Source organism: Necator americanus, chromosome III (genome assembly GCF_031761385.1).
Source record: "Necator americanus strain Aroian chromosome III, whole genome shotgun sequence".
Taxonomy (NCBI): domain Eukaryota; kingdom Metazoa; phylum Nematoda; class Chromadorea; order Rhabditida; family Ancylostomatidae; genus Necator; species Necator americanus.
The window spans coordinates 29334493-29355437 of record NC_087373.1 but is presented as its reverse complement, the minus strand read 5'-3'; the positions used below and the strand labels follow the sequence as shown (position 1 = coordinate 29355437).

Here is a 20945-nt window from a genome sequence, read left to right as displayed (position 1 = left end):
GTAGGAAGAAAGTTACAAGATGATTAAAATTCCTAACTTACATTACGTTCTTTTTCAATAAAGTTTTAAATGAAGACAAAATCCCTTGGTTCACTAGAACTTCAGCTTATGTACAGTATAAGTGGGACATGGTTGCTCCGCGATGCCGTCAAGGTACGATTTAGGAGAAGGGACCTAACGTGTGGTACAAATGCGTTGGCGGTCAATGTGCTCCACATCCAGATCGGAGCTAACGACGATTCCGCAACGTTCACAGACGCCTACGGTAGTGTACCACAACTGTGGTAGATTTGGTGTGACAGTACATCTTTGTATTTTTTTTAGTTTGAACTAACTACAAAGTGTGTGTTTACGATATTGCATGACATATCGTGAGAAATATGGGAAAAATCCGAATTATCACCGCCGAATGGTGGACAGTAAGCGATGAGTGAACGGAGGGTATAGATATTTGAATCTGTTAGTAAAATCGCGTGGGAAGATAGTCGCAAGAATTACCTGTAAGAAGATGCAGAATTACGGTATAGCCATAAAGTTAACGGAGACAAATAAGCAGGAATTCACTGTGATTGAGCAGCACCCGGAAAACGATCTTAACGCAACAGAAAATCACAGTCGGGTCGGATTCAGTCCAAGAAAGTCTTCGATGTCGATAGCGGTTATACAGGATAATTTCAATTTGCATTGTTTACTGTTACTTTATGTCATGTTGTGTCCATATATAGTAATGTCTTCCCACATTTTTATTTCCTCTTATTTAGAGAGTACTTTTTCGATTAATCTACTGTATAGTCGACCGCTGTTCCGGTAGCGCTTGTCGATAAAACTTAGTTTGATTCATCGCGCAAAATGGGAAGTTGCTGAAAAAGGTTTTCTCGTGATAAGAAGCAACGCTGGTTTCTTTTTTGATAGCCGCCCTAAGAACAGCCCCCTATCACCAATCAGTTCAATGAAGCTGCTGCTGGGTTTCTGGACTCTAATCGTCGCAACCACTTGTTGGTCCGATGAAGATAGGTTGAGTTTTTAAAGCTTTTTTCAAATTTACCAGGATATCTTTCAATTGCTGGTCTTCTTTCGTAATATCAAAGTTTTTAAATAATTTGAATAATCTCTGAGAAGAAGTTCCGTACTGTACCTCACAAATATGATTTCCTCCTTTTTTCTAACCGGGTTAGGCGGTGGGCACACAACACTGCTCTAATTGAACCGACTTCAGAGTGCTGAGACGTCCACAGAGCACACAAACCGTTACTAAGTGACAAATAGCTCTTCCATTTGAGAAGCATTTAAGATGACGATAGTTCATCAATGGACAGTCGTCACTGGAAGTAAATAGCTAAGTTAATCGGAGTCTTAAAACCTAAGCATTATTCTTAAAGGACCCATAACATGGGGTACAAGCTATTAAAAGAAAAAAAAAAACGAAAATAGACCTAGAACTACTAATTTTTCAACTTCACCAATCTCTTCAAACAGGTTTGCTGGAGAGTGTATAATTAAAACATATTACCGTAGTACTCTTAACGGAAGCGAAAAAAAATCAAAACCTGAGAGATAACCTTTCTGCAATCCGTTTTTGACAATTAAGAACGGCTTTTGAGCTCCAGGAATGATTTTTTGCACTCCAAGTGCAGTTTGAGTAGATTTCAGTTATCGCAGTGTTGAGTGCCCATAACATTTTGTTTACTTCTGGACACAGAAAATGTTTGTTCACTGTTTTAAGGCCTATAAAGGGTAAAAGACGATTTTTTTCATCGGTAAAGTTGTCTACGTTCTGTGAATGTTTTCTTCTCAAAGCTAAAAACGCTGAAATTGGCACTTTTTCTTGCGCGCAAACTTCTCCATTCCCTTATTATCATATCTAATTTCTCCATTAAACGTTCTCTTGCCCCCTGAGCCAAATTGCATAGATCTCATCCTTTACTTCGCTTTAGGCATCATCATTCTATATAGTCTAGTTGCATAATTTCCTCTGATTCTTTTAAAAGCAGCGGGTCACAATTTGGAGTGGTGTGGGACCCACCATTCCAAATTGTGACCCGGAAACATTGAATAGAAAATTGAGGGACCCAGCGTGGATCCGCTCAACTTCCCCAATCACCCTAAAAAACAGTGTTGAAGTCGGCTTTCTTTCCTACGAGGTACATAAGCTTGAAGGCCCCATCATTGTGCACGCGCTGCACCCAGGTGCGAACAGTTGAAGATCAATTATGTCTTCTCACCGGCTTGTTCAAGTAAAACCAATAAATAGGCTGCTAAGGGGACCGGAACCTGTACATAGTGGAGCGTTCCAACGCACGCAACGCACCAGGAACTGGAGCGATTCCCACGTCTTTTTTTTAGGGAGAAACTTTCGGATCCCGCAATCTAGTACCCGAGCTCTACACTTTCCTGGTGATTTCCACACCACTTCCAGATCGTGATACGCTAAGTTTACACCAACTTTACTTTATTGTTAGTTTTATCGTTGCCGGAAAGCGCCCACGCGCATATTACAGAAATTAATGAATGAAAAAAACCTATCAAAAACCTTTCCCTCTAAAGAGACCTTTTTTAAAATGGAACAACAATAGCTGTGACTTTATCTTAGCACTAATCTACAATTCGACAATGAAATTATGATTCACTTATCCGATTATAACCTTATCAGGGGCTTTACTAACGCACTGTTCCGCTTCAAAGAACTTTCGATAACTTTCTAAGCCTAAGAGGATTAAAAGACAAAAGCTCAACCAGCGTAGTCCAAAAAAAATATTGGATCAAATGAACGAACTCCTTACACCTCGTATTCTGCTCATTAACACTCAGACCATAACCATTTGTTGCTGGCAAGAAGGTCACAAAAGTTAATTTTCTCATATACGTAAGTTAGTGAAGCAGTGAAAAGAATATTTTTTAGTGTTCCAGTCATATGACTACTTCAAATCTTTCCTTTTCCTAATTATGAGAAAAGTTTACGAAAGAAAAGCCGTATAAATCCATTCCGTTAGTCAATTCATCAACATTGATGCGATTCGAAGGAAATTAAAGTCGCTATTGACGGTGTTTGTTTGCATTACAATCGTAGTTCAACATAAAATTTTCTTGACAGCTGTTCCGTGCAAGTTCACAATTTTCAGAAGATTCTGCGAAGGTTTGGAATGTGAATCCAAAGAGAATCTTCTGAAAGTTATTCAACAACTACAAGATGAAAGCAAACGGTTCACGACCTCAACTTCGTCCGCATCCGCCCTCGTGGATCAAAGAAATGCAGCCACAATGAACAGGTGGTTTTTCTTCTGGGACCTTATGCACCGTATTTAATGTCTCAGAAATGTCTCGCATCGTATTCTTACAGCAATCCTCTAAAATCCATTGCTGCCGTCGCATCCACAGCCGCTTCCCAGCCACAATGCGACATTTGTTCATCGCAACCTTGTCTAAACGGTGGAACTTGTCACACTTATCCAACGAATCCATGGAAATCGTACTGGTACGTCGGCATAGTGCGATTTAAGAGACCATCAAGAGATCACGAACGAAATTGCTCGAAAACTCGAAACTTCGAAATATCATTTTCTGGATACGTATGGTAATGGCTAGGAGTTAGTTTATTATGTCAAGGTCAATTTCATTCGTAGAAGATCCGGGCAAGCTGCTGAGTTGAAATGTAATCCTTCAGGAACCCAGATTTCCCTCGGATTAGTTTTGTGTTCTTGAATAATGTGTTTCCAAGTACTAAGGAGTTGTCTCGTTCAACTGTTTACAATCACTCATCTCCGCTTTAGGAATTTTTAATCAGTTCTTTTGAAGTCGATAATCTCTGTTCAAAACATTCAAAAACACCTATATCCGTTGCTGTCTAACGGAAACACTTTAAGGTGTGATTGTCCACAAAATTTCGCCGGAGCTCAATGTCAAACCCCGATCGTTTGTCAGGCGAACAGTTGCGGACGTAACGCGAATTGTTTCGTGGCCAACAATCAACTGAACTGCATCTGCAAACTCGGTTATAGCGGTAAGTGTGTCCTGTTCAAATTTCCTCAAAGGTAGCATTGTTGAGTTCCTCGGCCTTAAGTTTTCAATGAGTTCCTTGAAAAGAAAGAATAAACGATAAAGTGGACGGGATTGACCAATCCCTATGTGAATGCGCCCACGCGTTCAACTTCAATTCAGAATCGTTTGAGGTTTACGAACGCGTGCCTACTCTCCACAGTGACCTACAGGGTCTACCTAATGTGTTAAAGACATCACCCCACGAATCTGAGGTGGTACGGATTTCACGTGGAGTATTCTTATACGGGATAGCAGATTATGGAGAGGGGGTGATTCCGTCCATTTCTTGCCAATTACCGTTAAAAAACGGTCCGAAGGATGCGGCGCGTGCACAAGGCTGGCGTGCTCCAATCAAACTCGTTGTGGAAAATAGCGCACCGGAACGCTCGAAGCCGCATATTCCGAGCCGTTTTTACGGCACTTAGGAAGAAATGGACAAAATCACCCTTCTCTCAATAATCTACGATCCCGTGTACAAATACTCCACCTGAAATCCGTACCAGCTCAGATTCGTGAGACGATACTTTTAAGACAGTGTTTTTGTCCTCTCAAAAAAAAAAATCTGATACTAATTTATTTATCGCGGAGGTGTGAAAAGGGTGGTTGACAATACAGCAGTTTTGAACCATGCATTATGAGGTCACAGTCGAAAGTGTTACTCACTGCGCTACATCAGTCCCATATCCTGGGTAGACGAGGTAAACTATCTATCCATAGTAGTCTCAGAAGTTAACACCAAAGAGTAAAGTGGAGACATAAGAAAGAATTCCATGCAATTCTACATCAATTCGTTCAAAAAGGACTGGGAGGCACTAAATCATCCTACAAAACAACTCTTTACGTCAGAAATAGGTCGACTAGATGAACGGGATTTGAGATGTTGCAGAACGAGAATAAATGCAAATCTCATCCTGCTGAATTATTTGCTTGAGTTTGTACGTTTCTGCACTGTCATTTTATTATTTCCTTTCATTGCATAGTTACTGTGAAGAGTTGCTTCGTTGGGTGAAAATTTTCCTGAACGCTAATCTTAAACATTCAACTTTGATGAGTCACGATGTTTATCATTTGTTTAAATCGTTTACTGAGAGTTTTTCCGGACGTTAAGGTGATCCGAGGCGAGGTTGCACCACGAAATCCAGACAAACGTGTATATCTGGTGATCCACATTTTACGACCTTCGATGCTCTTCATTTTGATTATCAAGGTGGGATTTATTTTTTTTTGTCGTCTACTGCAAAACAAACCAGGATTCATTCAGGTACATGTCCCTTCATCTACTCTCAACCATGTACTCAGCTGCAAGCTCCTTTTGTTTACTATTCAGTTCGGATCGTAAACGCTTTCATAGGAAGTTCCAGGTATTGATTTTCGAGCGATTCTATCCGGGAGATTGTGAAGAGCACATAGTTTGACGCTATTTTAGATCAGTATCGGGAGTTAGCGAAATCGAAGTGGACATGTACAATCTTACGATACACGTCGATGGTGCGACAAGGCGTTTTATCGTGAATGGCCTCGAGCAACACGTACCGTATTATTGGCCTTCGAAGGACAAACAATCGGTGAGATTCTTGGAACTTTCTCAGTTCATTTCTAACGTTTACGAAGCGCCGAAAGCCTGAGATATAGATTCATACCGATTCCCTTTGTTGCTATGAAATTAGATTCATATCATTTTTGATCGGAAATTGTTTGCATTTAAATTTAAAGGCAGCATACCACGAATCTGGAGTGAAGTGGTACGGATTTCAGGTGGAGTATCCGTATGCGGGGTCGTAGATTATGGAGACCGGGGTGGTTCCGCTCATCTCTCCCTGAGTCACTGCAAGCGGTCGATCCCTGAATACTGTTTTGTACGATGCCTTCTATTGCAGCGCGCCACCATTGCACGCGCAGCGTCCCTTACTGCCTATCGCGGCAGTTCGAATTGATTTTCGACGAATCGCAGGGGGAGGCGGCGCAAAGAGTGGAGCGTTGCAATAGATGGCGTCATACAAAACAGCATTCAAAATTTCCGCATTACAAAACAGAGATGAGCGGAACCATCACCGTCTCCATAAACTACGACCCCGTATGTGAATACTCCACCTGAAATCCGTACCACCCCAGATTCGTGATATGCTGACTTTAAATTTATAGAGAAGTATGAAAGCTCTCAATTCTGAGTAGTCAAAAATGAAAGAGCTAATTATCTTATGGATATAGCTTTCACACAAGAGTATTTATATCTTAGTTGAAGTAAGACTAGATACAGAGGAAAAATCAATCTTGGAAAAGATGACTAAGAAGAGATGAGAATTCCCTGGACAACTATCTATCTTTTTCGCTATCACCGCTATGTTTTTCGCTCTTGTTCACAGAAAACAATTTGGTGATAGAGCATCTCTCTTCGATAGCGGCGCCTAAACCTTAAAATTACATACTTATAAAGTAAGGAAGGAAAGCGCATTGGGCAAATAAAAACTACATTGTATCTGGTTCCCCGTTGGACAAAATGTTCCCGAAAAAGAAGAAGATTGAGAACTTTCACCTAAAAAAATGAATAACTCTATACTAAAAAGTTCACAACAATTTATACGTGAATTTAACAACAACTAACGTCTAGAAATGCTCAGATTGTTTGAATATAGTTGTTTTAGTAGATCCTTGATAATTTTGTGCAGAAGAATTTTGAGAACTTTTGCACGTATTATGTAGAGAAAGTTTACTTTACAAAGCGTCAGAAAACTTCCAGAAGTGCGAAAGAAAACTAATTTTTATAGAAAGTGTTTAAAGTTACTCTTCCTTGAGACTTTCAAGTTTTTTCCTGGAATTTATGTGGAATTCAGACGGGAAAATTTTACATTTAAGTTCTGGAAAAAACGCAAAGCTTGAGAAGTAGGAAAATTCGATTCTGTTAGAGGAATCTATCCTAGAAAGTGCTCAAATCCGAAGTGCTTTACAACAACTTTGAGCTATTGGACACTATTCAAGAGCGTACACTTTTCCGAGCCGAAGCCAGAATTCCAACAATTTTCTCCGTTTTACGATAACGATGTCGCTTTTCGAAAAATCGTTCCCATGTCTGACGAAAGGCTTAAGAAGTAAATATTTATCGACATGCAAATGGATATAGATCAAATCTTTGCGTTAGGGAGCAATTCGAAAAAGACTTAGAAAGTTTTTCTCTAGAAGTTGTTAAAGATCTAGAACACGTTCTTTTCGTGTACCTTTTCTTCCAAACGTTGTCTCCAAAATTTTATCATAGTTTCTAAGTCGAAATTCTCCATGTGCGATGCACAACGCAACGCTGTGGTTGCGTGCGGCACCCATCGCAAGCTACGGAACGTGTGGGTTCAATTACCAAAGTTTGTAGTTCTCTTCATCTCTGTGTAGCTGTGGGAGTTTGAGGTTGATATTGTAGGAATGCAATGCCTCATCTATCCGGGTGTTTTTTTCTGAATCTTCTCAAATTGCAGGTTACAGTGAAGTATTCGTCAGGCGTTTTTTACATTCAAAACGATCAAATGGTCGAAGTGATCTACAACGTTGCAGGAAGTCTTTGCGTGCAGGTGAAAAGATCTGTGGATTCTATAACTTAGCTCCCCGTTATATCCGTAAAGTAAGAAACAAAAACGAGCAATTACAAATATGGCTATAATTGGAAACACGAGAGGGCTGTAAACTTATGTGAGGCGAATAATCGCTGACAGAAGGGTGGCTTCAATCTAAGTCACAGAACTTCTGTTTTAGAATATAAGTAAATGAGAAGTTGTAGCTACATGTTGGATTCTTGTAAAAAGAAAATAACCTCTCGATACATTTACGAATTTTTTCTCAGTTCCCTTTAATCGTCTCGAAAATGGCGTGGGAGACGATGTTCCGTTGCAATTTTTCCACGAGACACCTTATTACGCGCCAATCACGCACCTTCAGAAGCCGTTCTCTCACAAGTCTACTAATAAGTTTAACTTGAATAGCCTACTCAAAGGCATCACCCCACGAATCTGTGATGGTACGGGTTTCAGGTGGGTTATGCATTTGCGGGGTCATCGATTGCAGAAACGGGTGGGATCCCGTTCATTTCTTCCTAATCGCCTTGAAAAAACCTCCCGGAAGATGCGGCCTCGAGCGTTCCGGGGCGCTATTTTCTACAATGAGTTTTACCGGAGCGCGCACCGCATTTTCCGTGTCGTTTTTTACGGCAGTTAGGAAGAAATGGACGGAATCACCCGCTTCCACACAATCTACGACCCCGCATAGACATAACCCACCTCGAACCCGTAACACCACAGATTCGTGTTATGATGCCCTTAATTGAACATAATTGATTTTCGTCTGCTCGCTCAAGGTACATCGTAGGAAAAAAGCGTACAAAAAGGGTGTTTACCCCGTTTTTTTTTGAGGACGAAGGGAGAAGAAAATTTTTTTGGGAGAAGTGAGCGTCGCAACGTTTGAACTCACTATCTTCACCCCTAATAGAATCATTTCTTGAGGAGATCTTAACACTGTGAATTTAGTGGTATGAACTTTAAACAAGTGGAACAATCGAGACAAAAAGTGTTTTACTGAAGCTATTACCTCTGTCGCTAATGTTTCATCTCATCTCGAGTTGCACGACACCGCAATTGCTTAAGTGAAGAAGCAGGTGATGAAAAACGAAACACCGCAAAAAGAAGCACGTGTTCTTAAAGGCGTCACCCCACGAATCTGAAGTGGTACGGATTTCAGGTGGAGTATTCGTATACGGGATAGTAGATTACGGAGATTGGGGTGATTCCGTCCATTTCTTTCTAATTGCCGTAAAAAACGGCCCAGAAGATGCGTCAAAGGCGCGCTCCAATCGAACGCTTTGTGGAAAACCGTTCCGGACGGCCAAAGCCGTATCTTTTTCTATCGACGAGAAGTTCGATTGGAGCGCACCAGCGCCCCCCCTCTCCATAATCTGCTATCCCGTCTACGAATACTCCACCTGAAACCCGTACCACCACAGATTCGTGAGGTGATGCCTTTAAGCTTAACACTTTCCTGCGTTCTGGTGAATTTCTCTCTCCAGAATTCTCGGAAGTCCCACGTAAGTAGTCAGGATTTGATTCTGCAAGCTACGAATAATGACAATTTTGGAAAAACATCGTGGGATTCATTCTCGTTGTGTAGAAAATGCTACAGTTTTAGAAGCCAATAACATTCTGAGCATACAAATTACATCGATTGCAAATTTCACAAATGATCCAGATGTACTATTTTGCTCTGTCCGTTACTTATTTAACCAACATGAAGTCAAGACTGACAATATTATGGAAAGAAAAGCTGACTGATCCAAGTGAAGGCGGACGAATTCCGCCTAATTCATCTTCTTCCAGGTGCCCGACATTATACAGTTCCAAGGTCAAAATACTCTTTGCGGGGTTGGAGGAAATCTTGACAACAACTACAAGAACGATGTGGTATACAGGTGAATAGTTTTCTTACTATTTTTCAGAGCCACTACACGTATAGGTAAGATTTATTCACTCATTTGACGAGAGCCGAAGAATGTGAAATACAGTGCGCCTCAACAGAATTTCCCCTACGTGAACCTTCGCGCGCAGAACCAAATCACGAAGTTTCTGGATGACGATCCAAAGACCTAGAAATATCCCATCGCTGTTGGCGTGGATTCGTTCATGCGTTTTTAACCTTCATAGCCAAAAACAAGAAAAATCAGAGCCAGATGGTCTTTGCTCAGGAATGGAACTGTCTTCCAAATCTCGCGAAATCCAGTCAAATACGACGAAGCATTCAACCGAGCCGAGGATACATGGATTACTTCGAACTTCTTAAAAATCCGACCAAACTCTCCAGCATGTCTGACAGGACAGCAAATCAGTAATTTGACAAATTGTGTAAGGATCGATGTTCTTGCAAATTGTGGCGACATTGGCGACACTCCACATTCACAGGACTCTCAAGAGGCTGCTACCGTATGCGATCCGATCAAGCAGGCCATGTACGGTAAAGGTACTTTCTCAGATTGTTCGGTTCTTGGAAACGACACGATACAGGTACCAGAGTGAACGCTATCTTATTAGTATTTTTAAATCAATTTACCGATCGTTGATACTGTGTCTTCATTAAGAATACCTACGACAATTGCGTTTTTGACGTATGCCATGCGCCCGATCAAAAATGCAATGTGTTGCAGTTGTTTGCAAAAACCTGCAGAAATGCTGTGCCTGGTAACTTTTTTAGCCGTATTTTATAAATAAAATCGCCGATTGAAGTGTTCAACAAGGTGGGAGATCGGTACAGAGAAAAGTATTGCTCCACTACCTGCGCTTTGACCAATTGTTTGCTTGTTTGTCGTTTATTCATTACGATAAAGAAATAAACAAACACACACACACACACACACACCTCCCGTTCTGATGTGGTTTTCATTCAATTGCCATGTTTGTTCATCTTTTTCCATTGCCGCTTCCGTATTTATTTATTTATTTATTTATTTACTTGTAGTGGAAGATGAAGAAGAAGGGAATGTATCATTGCAGCATCGCGCTCACATAGTTGAACACACATTCGGCGGCAACTTTAAACAGCGGTTTATGCAGAAAAGAATTCAGTAAACTCTTTAGGAGGAAATATTGGCGACTGGAGAACCGGAACTGCTTGCCCTCCTCCAACGTGCCCACCTCATTCCCATTATGAGACATGCAAATCGTCTTGTCCGGCATCTTGCGCAGACTCAAGTTCACCTGATTTTTGCGATCAACGTATGTTTTTTTTGCCGAATTTCAACTCTACAAGTAATATTGGTATCCAGTAATATCGGTGCCTTCAGCCTGTTCCGAGGGTTGTACTTGCGATCCGGGTTACGTTCTTGACAATACAAAGATTTTAACTGTAACTTGCATTCCAATCGATCAATGTGGATGCACTGATTCTTATGGGAATTCTCATCCAGGTGCTTCTTTGTTTTATATTTAATTTAATTTGTTTTAATTTGATTTAGTTTAATTTAATTCAACCATATTTCCAATATTTCGATATTGCAAAGAAACCCCTAACACTCTTCAGAAACTTGTTGAAACATTTTTTTGAAGATGTGCTGATGGGAATTCACTCAGTGCCAATTATGGAGCATTCAAAATCTGTTAACGTTATGTGTGTTAGCTGGATAACTCGGTACTTATGTTTGTACGGGTGACCGCAACGCTTTCGCAGCAACTCATACACGCTTCCATCGTGTCGATAGGCACTCAACAGTTTGACGTTTGTGTGTTCCTTCGAACAGCTCCACTTTCCGCAAAGCTCCAGTAAAATGAATTAGATATACGAATTCGCAGACGACGACATCCGCATTTGCAAGGAATGTTGAGATCTCAGAAAAATTTCCACACTGATTTCCATCAATAAATTCATAAAAATATCAAATAAAAAAATAAAATAAAAATATAAAAATATAAAAATTTTTCATCTCACTCTTTGAAATTCTCGGCACATTTTCTCGTATCTGTTTATATTGAAATTCTATGTAGCTCGAACCCCGCGTCAACATTATGCTTAGTATTATTATTGAATCGTAGCAGGTATCACTCCCTGACGTACTTCCGTAATGGTAATGCTTTCAGCCAACGCACCGTTCCTGACTGATAACTGCGCAATTCGAAGTTGGTGTAAGAACGGAACTCTTTACAGCGAAGTGAGTTCGGCAAAACATTCTCAAATCCTCGATTGTTGGATCATCGTATCGTGAAATTTCTTTTTAAGAGGTACGGATGTGATCAATACGCTACGTGTACGGTCAGTGGTGAAGCGATGTCGTGCGTATGTCTTCCTGGATTCACCGGAAATGGAACTACATGTGTGGATATCGACGAATGTCTTGATCCCACCACCTGTAATGCGAACAAAGGCTACGGCAATTGTACTAACACAATAGGTTTCATTTTTTCTTACTTATATTTGAGTTTAATTTTTAATCTTTGGATGGGTTATAACGCAGAAGAGAGGATAATGTAGGCTCCGTAAATAAAGTGTATAGCGTTAATTAATCCGCTTAGGATTCGGCACCACGTTCACTTCAACTCAGAATCGTTTAAGGTTTACGAACGAACGTGTAACTAGCCTATACAGTGACTTCCGGGGGCTAGCTGATGTGTCAAGTCAGTATTTTTATTTTCCAAGACAGGTCTGGTACCAATTTATCGAGCTAGAGGGGTAAAAGGCTTGGTCAGCACTGATTCGATTCGAAGATCGATTTTCGATTTCATCCGAACCTCCGATCGATCGTACAAACCGTAGAGGCTCTTGCGCTGCGCTACACTCGCCCCTAAGCTCTATAAATAGATAAATATATCGCACAATATATCTAGATACCTTTGTTGCGTGTATGGTTGCGTATAATATATGCCGTAATCTTTTACTGTTGGTGCAAAACCCGATTTAAAAATTTAAAATTTTTGAAATTTTTACGTCAGTAAGTATGTAACTTAAGTGAAATTTCCATGTGCTCTGCTCTTCTTTGTTTCTTATCTACGGGACAATTATGAGTGTTCTCAAGTAAACAATTAAATAAGTAAATAAAAAAATAGCCGTAATGAAAGCTTATTCCAGGATCATATCATTGTGATTGCGATTTGTTCTTCACACAACCTCATTGTCAAAATTATCTCCCACGCCGCCATTGCGCCGATCTCCGTCAATATTGGGGAATCACTGTCGACGGAGTTTACGTGTACATTTTTTGAGAAACTATTTTTAAACGAGATTTTAGTTCTGGTTATTTTCAGGTTAATATTTATTTTTTATTTTACTTTATTTCAGGATAAATCCACCTTACGTATTCGCTGAACAATCCGCCTTCACAAATGTGACAGTCTATTGCGACATGACTACAGGTTGGTTCGTTGCCAACTTAGTGAAGTCCGATTCAAGTGTTTTGATCTGTGGCATATACGGCTATGTACTAGAGTAAGCCGCTTTGAATCTTGCCATTGATCATAAAAAATGACTACAGTTCGTGAGACTGTATTTTTTAAAATTTTTGATGGTCGTACACGCTAAAGCGGTTTTTATGGTTTACTTTAACCGGCGGACGAGTTTATAGCTGAAAGATGAAGTTAAAGACGGATTTGTTTGCATGTTCAGGAAAGAGATGCGACAACAGATCGCAGCACAAAACTTTTGGATTTTTGTCTGTAACTGACGAATATTCTACGCATTGCTTGCAACGTTATAATGCTTACTTAGGCCACATGTTTTTTTTTTCAAATAAAATGTCCAAACTGCTCAGATTTATAGATTTGCCTCTCTGTGCTAGTTATAGCCTTCATCACACACACCTGTAAATTTGTTCTACGACATTTCCCTTCAAAAAAAGCTGGGGAACTTGATTATTCTCAAATGGATAAAGAAAACGGCTTTTTTGCAGTAACACATTGCGAACGATAAGAAAGATCTTAATAGAATGAAAGTTTTAAATCTTATTGTATTACTGTGGCGTGAAGAGGGTATCACTTGTCTTCTGGGATGATGCGTTTGTATTCGGAATAATATTTGGAAATAATAGAAAGTTTGTCTCATGTTTTCTCATGTTCTCATGTTTTTTAAAGGCAGCATACCATGAATCTGGGTGGTACGGATTTCAGGTGGAGTATCCGTATACGGCGTCGTAGATTATGGAGACCGGGGTGGTTCCGCTCATCTCTCCCTGAGTCACTGCAAGCAGCCGGCCCCTGAACGCTGTTTTGTGCGATGCCTTCTATTGCAGCGCGCCACCCTTGTAGCGTCCCTTACTGAATATCGGGGCAGTCCAAATTGATTTCCGACGAATCGCAGGGCGGAGGCGGCGCAAGGGGTGGAGTGTTGCAATAGATGGCGTCGTACAAAATAGCATTCTGGACGCGGCTGTTTGCGGTGATGCAGAGAGAGATGAGCGGAACTACCGCCGTCTCCATAATCTACAACCCCGTTTACAGATACTCCACTTGAAATCCGCACCACCTAGAATTGCCGATGCTGCCTTTAAAGGAGAGTGCGTCTGAAAGACAGGATATCGATATCCCTTTGAAGATGATATGATGTCTTTAAGATACGGGATAAGAAATATTTTGCGATTATGAGCGTCACGCTCTATTCTACGTAGTAATACAGAACAAGATATGAAAAACAGCGTTGAGACATTCGTGCCTCCTGCGATGCAACTCGCTAGGCGATAAAACTTCGGCGTCGTCGTTCAATCTTCGCAATCCAAACTAACGTAACTCAAATAAGCAGCAGAAGGACATCAATCCGCACAATTGCAGATTTTTTGAGGTTTGCATAGTTCTACTGCAGTAGGCTTAAAACAATGTCAAACAAGTTGCGCAAAGGGCTGCGCTCGACCATACCATTGAAGTTGCATCGTCGGGTGAACCAGGGCTGTTTCACATTTTGGGGAAAACCACTCGGGGCTCTAAGACCAAAGTATTAGTTTAAGGGGATCTATGACATATTAGCTAAAGTTAGTAGGAGAAAAAAATAAGATGAACCTAAAATAAGATAAGATAAGTAAAATGTAGTTGGGAAAAGAGAGAGAAGGACGAACACTCAGAGGGCCCTTATTTCTGAACGCTCTATATCACCGTTTTCTCTTCGTAACTTTAGCTTAAATGTCATAGATGCCCTAACACTAATGCTTGGATCTTAGAGCCCGAGTAAATTAGTTATCAACTTCTAAAAGTAAGGGCGACAGTGACTGACCCCTCCTCCCCCAATTACATTTCATTTCACATTTCTTCCCGTGGATTAATCAGATTAGAATTGACCATGTCTACGCCACAACTACACCGTCTCCCTTAGCCACTCGTAGAGAGGTCCTAATACCGTTTTTAGCCCTTTATTGAATAGGTAACGCTAAAATATAATATTCATTAAAGACAGCGTATCGCAAAATTGGTGCACTGTGGAAATCGCATGGAAAACATTGGGTTCGGGTTGTAGACTATGAGCATGAGAGTAGCCTCGCTCAATTTCCCTTCATCGTCATGAAAAACGGCGTGGGAAATGGCGTTTCTTCCTATGGGATAAGTTCCAGCACGTGACTCCTGTGCACCCGCAGCATCGATGAGCGGTCGAAAATCAATGAGATCTTCGCAGCAGCCTATTCATGCAAGAATAGGCTGGTGAGGAGATCTGATTCAGAAAAAAATCTCTCACGCCTTTTTTTATTTTATTAGAGGAAATTGAGTGAGACTTCGCTCATATCCGTAATCTACATCCCAAACTCTATGTTTCTCATGAGGTTTCGATATTGCGTCAATTTCGAAATGCGTTGGCTTCAATAATAAAACCATCAGATACAAGGGTTAACGGGCACAGCAACCAAATGGGTTACTGGAGCTGTAGCTGTCAGCCTCACCCTATTTATTTTTCAGACGACATCAGAGTCCAACCGGCACAGTCTAAATAATTAAATTCTTACCTATCAAGGCAGTTGGACTCTGATGATATTTTCTTTTCATGTTCAACCATCAAAAGGCCCGTATAATTTATTCGAAAATTCCCGACAATATTGGAAATTAATATAATTATAATATAATTTGACGATAATTTAGTGTTTCTTGTGTTTTGAACGACAAAATGTTATGATATGCTGCAGTGCGACTTCGATCACCCCCGTTTACTTCATAGTATCTCACCTTTATTCCACGATTCTACACATTTATTCGGGTCTTCAAATCCCGAACATTCGAATGATCAAACATTCGTGGTATTCAGCCCACCGGATCATTCGGATGCTTGAGGTTGTTGACAAGAACGTCTGGCTATTTATTTCTGAATATTATTTTTACTAGTACTTAATAGGTGAGAATCTAAGTATTCAGACGGTGGTGGTTGGACTCTGATGTCAGCTGATCACGGTAATGGAATGGCAGGAAAAACGTATAAAGAGTATATTGACGGGTTTGGGACACCGTCATATCAGCAAGTTTGGCTCGGACTTGACTTACTTAATGGAATGACGAACTACGAGAACACAAGGTATGTAAAAGTTGTTTCCTATTAAGAATGTTTTAAACACTTACATACATTTTTACATTTTACACAGATTTACAAATTCTGGAATTTTTAGCAAATAAGGGACATTTTAGTCCCAAAACCCCCTATGTTCAAAATGTTGCTATTATGTTGCCATTAAAATTCATTATTATTATTATTATTATCATTGTTGTCGTGTTTCCGGGTGCTAGGTTCTCAGGTCCGGTTCCAGAGACTCATTGATGTGTGGTTCCCGTGAGAAAGTGGAACCGAGATCCTAACACTCCAGGGAAGTGCGATGTGTGCGGACAGTCGGGGCAACATTGATCCACACGAGGACAAGGTAGCCACAGGGCTTGCGTTTGGCATCGATGATTCCCCCTGCGGCACCGGTCACTATCTCGGGAGGCCCTAACGCTGCTGCCGTACTTTCCTGTATTTTACCTTTACTCTGGCCCCATGCCGGCTCTACACTAGGCTCTGGTGGCCTGTGCGGTACCTCTGGCCGCCGCCGTACGGGCACTGCAGCCTGTGCTGTCCGAGCCCTTTGGCAATACCCGTATACACATTTGACATATACATACTGTTTGCTTAGCCACTCCCTTGTGGCTCCTGTGCGTTCTACTACATCCGGTACACTGAGTACTTACTCAGTCTTCATCCCACTCTTTACATATGTACACATACTACAACTAAAACTAAAAGGGCGGGCCTAAAGCCACTCACTACGGGCGCGGCAAATACAAATCTCCGGACGTATGAGCGAAGTCCGGACGCGGGAGTCTGTGCTCCACACCGCCGGACAGCCTCTGGAACTCCGGTTACTTCCTGCTCGCGCTCCTCCTCCTTTTGCAGATGGTATTGCTCGAAAAAGACGCTGATATTCGTGATCGATCGCAACCGCTTCTCGAGTCCATTCCCGTTGCCGCTTACCAGGTGACATGTCGATGGAATGAATTTCGAAACATGGTCCACGGCTCTTTTTATAGAAGAGGAAGTGGGCGGAGCAAAAAGCGCGCGAAACGGAGGAGAGCTGTGGGTCCTTTGTTGCGCGCGCCCTTTAGATATTATGAAAATAGTCGCATGGACTTCGCAGCAATTATTATTATTATTATTATTATTATTGTTATTATTATTATTACTATTATTATTATTATTATTATTAAAAAACTTGACAAAGTTGAGCGATTTCTCCAGTAGATGTTTTGCTGTGTTTCCATAAGATTTTTGCTGAGCATTATAATTTTTTTCTTTTTTATTTGTGACTCTTTTGAGTTTCGAGCAAACTTCATGCCCGTGTAAGAATAACTAAATAGGTTAAGGAATCGAACTGAAAAAAGACTTATTTTGAATTGTTTCTTGTTTATTACATTGCTGCAAACAGTACCACAGTAGCTAGTTTCGAAGATACTTGAATTATAGTCTACGACTCGCTCTGTATCGATGTCCTCATAATGGTCTTTCTGCTGAGTCTACGTATTGTACTTACAAAAATTTCCTTGTGCTTGGAGCAGCAGAGGAGTATGCGGTTGTTATTCCTGAGGTAAACCATTTATGAATAAACGAATAAATAATAAAATACAACAACTTAAATCAAAAAGTTTGGATTCAAAAAGATACTTTTGAGCTTACATTTCACTTGTGTTATACTGCACTACGAATTCCAAAAACCCAAACATCAAATTCGCGGGATTCGTCAAATTGGCGACTTCAGCACCACCAATTCTATCAAATGTCTGAAGAACCATCTGAAATTCTCCTCTTACATTCACAGATCTGCAAAGGAACCGAGGAAGATTATTACGATGGATGGGCACGGTGGAGTTTGAACGAAACAGGCCCGGCGTTTGTTGCTTTCGATAATGACCACACTGAGAGTATGTCTGTATTATGTTATGTTCCCCGCCAACAATTTACTGTTGAAAAAAGTTTTTCGACACCAAATTTATCTCTGCCCTATTTACAGCCAACTGTTCTTCAACTTTCCGTAACACAGGATGGTGGTTTGACGCAAGATATCGCTGTGGAACCGCAAATCTGAACGGAGTAGGATTTTCTAAATTGTTAGCTTGAGGAAAAGCTCAGTTCATTTTCTCTATTTGTTTTCTAACTCGGATCAAGGAGAATACCTAGAAGTAACGAGGTGTGCAGCAATAAATTTCGCCTCCAGGAGAGCAACCGATTTTAGGACGACGATTTTAAACTCTACCGTGTCTCCAGGGCGGGAGCACAATTGAGATCAAGCATAAGATATATCATTTTCAAACTTGTGGAGCCATCATCGTTATTCCACTGATACCGTACTGTTTTGAAAATATTAAAAAAAAATCAAAGAACTATCAAAAAATATCAGAAAAGGTTATGTTTCGTCCTTATAGAGCAGTGTTTACGTTTGCTTATCGACTTAAGTGGAGAAAATTGAAGGGAAATGCTAAGAACAAGTTTTTTTTTATCCACTTGGCACTCCACTTTTTTCAATCTTGAACCGAGATTCGTAAAAACAACAAACGTGCACTTATATAGGGCCCTACTTATAGAGGAAAGAAAACTTCTTTTCAAAACAATTTATGGGAGATAAACGAAATTAGGGGATCTGTATTAGGGAAATAAACAAAATTCTCTTCTGAAGGAAATTGTATTACATTTTATATAGCACCTATAGTAAGCTATTAAATGACCAATATTCAGATCAGATACAGCTGCGATAATGTGCCAGACGACTCGTCGAGCTCCACGTATCTGTTCTGGGCAGGAAGTCCATTAGGACAAGCATGGCTATACTTACGACCTACTCTGTACCCAGATTACGATCCAATTCCGCCCACACCGCTGAATTTGTTGGAAAAGGAAATTGAAGTTGTTATCGAGTAATTTTGCAGTTGCAGTTACATTTCTAACGTAGTTGAAATATAAAAATCCGATGAAACTGTAATAAATATCAGTTTACAGCAAGTGTTTTGATTTATGTTTCCAATTATTAGCTAACTGTCAATCAAACAATCAAACAAATAATCAAATATCAAATAGTTTAGTTTTCTTTTTTTGTTGAAATTTTTGTAGATCTGCAACACATTTTTGAGTATTCACGCAGTAAATTTCTGAAGAAATTTATGGCCAGAAACTTGGACAGAATAGAAACAAAAACTTATGAAAATAGAACCAAACAATTTACAATTTTGAAATATGTGCAACTCATTGTTTCTCTGTGCTGTTTACTAAGAAATTGGAAATACGGTATTAAAATCAGACGGTGAGACTTCATATCAAAACAAATGAAAATAAGTAAATTTTAATTTAAAAAAAGTTCCATTCAATGCAGTTTCAGCCGAACCTTGGAAGTCACGATCCCGTAGTCCCCCATTTGCTTCCTTGGCTTTATTTTTTTTTTCTAAAAAACAAAACAGAATTGCCGGGATGTCAGAATCTCGGGTTAGGTTTTCTTATTTCATTTTGCATACGGATCAACTGAAATGTCCCGGCCTAATTAATACCCGTTTCTGAGCAATTTCTATTCTCGGCCGGATTTCGATTGAGACTGTTAATTAATGCCAAGGTAAATCTGACCTAATCCTGAGTAATATCGGTAACCTTAGCATCGGAGGCAGAGATTAGGTGCAGTTGGGAATGAACGAATGGGAAGAGAAGTTCAGGATGTAAGATAATTAAAGCTTGGAAAGCGTAAAAAGCGTAGAACCTGGAGGGCACTCACAAATCTGTTTTCGGATGAAGCGCATAACAGCAACAAGACCTTTGATACATTATGAAAGTCGCTGTACGCTTCATTCTTGTAGTAGAAGAGGGTCCCTAAAAGATTTTAATAACTGATATCATTGCTAACGAAATCCAACTATCTGGTTTCAGTTCTATTTCGATCGAAAATCTCGGTTCAAAATTGCATACTTGGTAAAAATCCTCGCAGACACTCTCGAGCAAAACTTATCCCAAACTTATTCAATTATCCCAGCAGCGGAACCGCCAGGCATAGAGATATGTGCAGTATGCGACTATCTCAACTTTTCAACACTTCGTATTGATTTTGATACACTGTACACGAGGTTGTTAAATAATTTTATTTGCTAATGTTTCAGCAGAATCGCTTTCTTCAGAGCTTGAAATGGGCGATTTAATTTACAACCAAAACCTCTCCACAATTAAACTGATTAACTTTATGCCTACTTGCTTACTCATGGTTCGAATGTCTCATCCGAATGATCGAAAGAACCATCTGAAATATGGCACCAGCTCCCGCGTTATCGATAGACATTCGCAATTGCTATTAATTTTAGGGTTCCTGGACTGGATTCAAAATGCCTCCAGCGATTTTTCAACACTTCGCCTACTCGTTGTTGCTATCATGACAACCCAATCCTGATTTCCTACTTCGTTCAGGTTCAAACACGCATTACTTTTACCTGGACTTTTACCGTCACCCTCGCTAACAACATTCTTCAACTCATCACAGCCGGTTCCATGAAAGTACTTCTCTATGAGGCGCAGTTGGTAGGACGTTCCGCTGTGACTAAACGATCGGTGGATGGTTCGAAACCTTCCTATAGCCAACCAAACATTTCTTTTTTTGGGATCAATATATTGATACTGGAGTTTTACGTGAGGATAAAAATACTGGTTAGATTCAGCCGCAGCTATCCTGAAAGTGAACGTGTTCGGGCATCCGAAGTGGGTTGATTAAAGTCAGATACTTTATCCTTCTATGACTTGCTACTTCTTTCAAAGTAGCGGCCGCGAACTTGTCATGAACTTGCCATTGTCGCCTGTGGAACATTGGAGGGTCCAGGCTATAGAGCCAGAAATCCTTAGAGAGAAAAGAAGACGTATCCTAGGAGAAGGAATAAGGAAGGAATGGCTGTGACCGCAAGACAGCGCCGTAGGAGAACCTTTGTGAGTTTCGATCTACGGGGTCAGATTCA

At 40.4% G+C, this 20945-nt stretch overlaps 1 protein-coding gene across 1 annotated transcript; it reads left to right on the top strand.

Annotated features, from left to right (window-relative positions):
- Positions 1-69: 69 nt before the first annotated feature.
- On the top strand, positions 70-20051 carry RB195_011325 (uncharacterized protein; the record flags this gene model as incomplete). Its single annotated transcript, XM_064192684.1, has 6 exons — positions 70-284; positions 3338-3426; positions 7504-7589; positions 11767-11938; positions 15864-16020; positions 20015-20051. The coding sequence occupies 6 exons, from the start codon at positions 70-72 to the stop codon at positions 20049-20051; spliced, it is 756 nt and encodes a 251-aa protein (XP_064050267.1).
- Between the last annotated feature and the right edge of the window lie 894 nt (positions 20052-20945).